Raw genomic sequence first — 3,344 nt, forward strand, 5'->3', positions numbered from 1 at the left:
TATATATATTATTTACTTCAAAACGTAACACCACAGTTACACGTTACAAATTTAAATATGACCAGAACTCGTCATGAAAGGAGTTGTGCATTCTAAAATATGTAGTGGTGAATTTACTTAAACCAAGTTAAGTCATCTGGTTCCGATTTGAGTAATTTACTTAACTCGGTTTAGTGGAACCAGTTTGGTTAATTATATTCAACACTTAATTTCTTAGAGGGTGTGCAAAATTACTTTAATTTTACTTTTAATTTCCCAATTATTTTAAGTAGTTTTGTGACTTTTACTTATTTTTTATTTATTTTATTTTGGATTGGTGAAATAATATTTTACCAACATTTTTTTCTGTTAAGGTAATTTAATTTACTTATTTATTTTAAGTAAATATACACCTGACAAAAACAATGAGAACACGGCTTTTTTTGCACAAACAGTAACCAATCAACAAAATATGTTTGCACCAAAAAAAATTTATATACTATGTTTTTATAATGACTGAAATGTGCACACGTGTGCTCTATGTTTACATGTGTGTCTGGGTSCATGTGTGGCTGCGGCTTGCTGTACCACATGTGAGCTTGTTTTATGGGTCTAGAGGGAATGAAGGCTAATGCAGTAAAACAACCTTCCCCGTGCCCAGCGTCTGCTTGAAGAGGAGATTTAAGACCCACCCTCACGTAGTAAGGAAAGGCTTTGGAGACTGAACGCCGTGTAGAAGATGCAATAATTCAGGTAGTTCTGTTTCTCATCAGCTCATATTATACCTGTTTCTCCAACAATTGAGGACCCTACTGTTTAGAAACCGCCTGCAGTTTGGTGAAACTTACATTTACGGGCCATATGTGATGACACATTGGCCTCACCTTAGAGAATTAATTTAGAACGGAACAACTGTTCTTCTATTAACGCATGGTTTCAGACTGATCAGATACCTAGCATGTTAGAAACACCACTTAAATCATTGATTTAAAGACACAGGTTAGTGTGCTTTGTTTATAATAAGGTTAAAATACATATTTTTACAAGACAGTAGCCACAACCAACAAAAACATCATTACATAGACAACTCACCATACAGCATCCCTATAATCTGCCTATCAATATGATCATGACATTGTTTGAATTGTCAAAGATTCTGTCAAATAATTTAATGAATTTGTAGCCAGAAAAAATATATACAGGATGTATAGGTGGGTAAACTTTTCATTCCTCTATTAGTGCTTTGTAAGCTTTAGGACTCTAAAGTTTTTGAGCTGTTCCTAGGACTGTGGTCTTCTGGACAGAGATATCTGAGGTTGTTTCTGGTATTTGCTTAAACCAGTCTCCCAGTTTTGTGGTCACAGCATCAAGGTCTTTGATGACCACTGGTACCACTGAGGCTGTAACTCCCCACAACTTCTCTTTTATCACTGGATTTAAAATTGTTCCTGAGTCAGTGTGGATGTTGAGTTTTGAAGTTTTTTTATGGTTCCCATATCCTTCCTATCCTTCTCTCTCTGTAGTCTTTCTAGTAGCATTCCAACAGTGGCAACTTCTCTGCCTTGTTATATGAATGTATTTTTTCYAGTAACTCATTTCTCATCAAAATCTCTTTGTTCCCCAACATCTGATGTGAACCTTCTTAATCGGAGCATTGGCCAAACTGGCATGGCATCATTCCTTACCCATTACTTAACAAAGGTTGCTCAGAAGTTAGAACCCATAATCGTCTGTACCAACRTTTTGGGACAAATCTACTGTACCCTTTTTTTTCTCCACATCCAGGATATAATTTGAGGCTTGCATAGAGACATGTAAGGTTGGTGCCCATCAGCAAGGCTCAGAACAGTATGCATTAAAGTGTTAGATACTTTGTGATTGATTTACTGATGAATTGTAATCAAAACATCTCTATATTAGCATAATATGTGCCTTGCTCTAGCAGTGTAAACATGTAATGTTTTACATTGCAGGAATGTAGAACTTGTTTTAGGGGTACTTACTTGTTTACTATGACATCATATCCAGGGTATAAAATCCTATCTGGAGTGTGACTGAGTTTTCTATAAACGTTATTGGGACACATGATTTGTGACCATTTTGTTTTTAGCTTTCCAGAGCTGCAGACAGGCTTGGAGTGAAATAGTGTCCTTAGATCTGAAAATTAAGATTCAACACAGAACTTAATTGGTTTTCTAATCTGAACAATTACTTCACAAAGGCTACCAAAAAGTGTGAATAAAGGTTTACTCATACCACCTTTGAAGGTGGCTTGAGTGAAGCTGCCTGTCTTCAAACCAATTTGACAGTTGTCACTCCTTAGCACTATCCAAATGCAATAAAATGACCCAGACCCAGATAGATGTCGATCTGAACAGGGCCCATGCCCATGTTTAGACCTTGTTTACCTGGCCAGTGAAGTTCACTGGATATAAGTTCACTATTCTTATTTATTTATTTAGTAAGACTTTCTGTTAAATAAATAAATAAAAAAATCTAACCAACAATGATGCCTTATGCCTTTATGGTTAAATGACTCATCCCTTTAGGCAAAGTGTGCACTGATCTTTGTAAGGACCTACTCAATCTAGCACACAAAAGCCATTGCAGCCTGTCTCTTTGGCTAATTGAAGATCATTTAACAACACTGCCCAGAGGCTTTTAAGCCAATGAGATGTCATTGATTTTGCCTTTTAGTTTGAAGCATGCTCCTTTTTGTTCTCCTTATGGTTCTGCTGTCTCCTTCCCTCCAGTGCAGGCTTTAATAGCCCACTGAAGATACTTGCAGCCGTTGCCAAAAGTGCACACGTGCATTCATCTCCGTGATGTAGTGGAATGTGCTATATTTACTGTCAGCCCTCCTGGCAAGAGCTCACTCATCACAGCACTTTTCTTTCATCACATTCCTCCCTTCACGTCTACCTTTTCCCACATCGATCATTTATCTAACCACCAAAATGTTAGCATTCTTCATTTGTAATTTCATTGCATCAGTCTGAAAAAAAAGATACCTTTTTAATGATTTATTTGCATGTAAATGCTTCAATTGTGCTGTTGTCAGTAAGTAGTTTGGAAACCACCCTGAAAGCCTCACCCACACTTTCACACGTTCTCTTTGCTTAGCAGGTGTGTGTTTGCTCTGCTCTTCCCACAGGTGGACAAGGTGTGTGGCCTGTCTACAGGGGAACCTAAAGGCATGCAGCCGACTAGCCCAGAGGTCACAACCTCTACCATAACCTCATCGACTCCTCTTCCATCTGCCGCCCCCTTCCAACTTTTACAAGAGCAGAACCTGAGACATTTTGCCAGAATAAAGGGGTAAGATAAAGCTTTGAATCATTGTCAACTGTAAATAAGTCATATAT

General features: G+C 37.6%; 1 protein-coding gene across 1 annotated transcript in view; it reads left to right on the top strand.

Moving 5' to 3' along the window:
- gpc5c (glypican 5c) overlaps window positions 1–3,344 on the top strand; it is a gene marked incomplete in the record, with an annotated part of 104,127 nt that overhangs the window by 38,675 nt on the left and 62,108 nt on the right. The window contains 1 exon segment of the mRNA XM_014031977.1: window positions 3,134–3,297. Coding sequence (XP_013887431.1) covers window positions 3,134–3,297 — 164 coding nt within the window.

Source organism: Austrofundulus limnaeus, unplaced genomic scaffold, assembly GCF_001266775.1.
Source record: "Austrofundulus limnaeus strain Quisiro unplaced genomic scaffold, Austrofundulus_limnaeus-1.0 Scaffold6, whole genome shotgun sequence".
Classification (NCBI taxonomy): domain Eukaryota; kingdom Metazoa; phylum Chordata; class Actinopteri; order Cyprinodontiformes; family Rivulidae; genus Austrofundulus; species Austrofundulus limnaeus.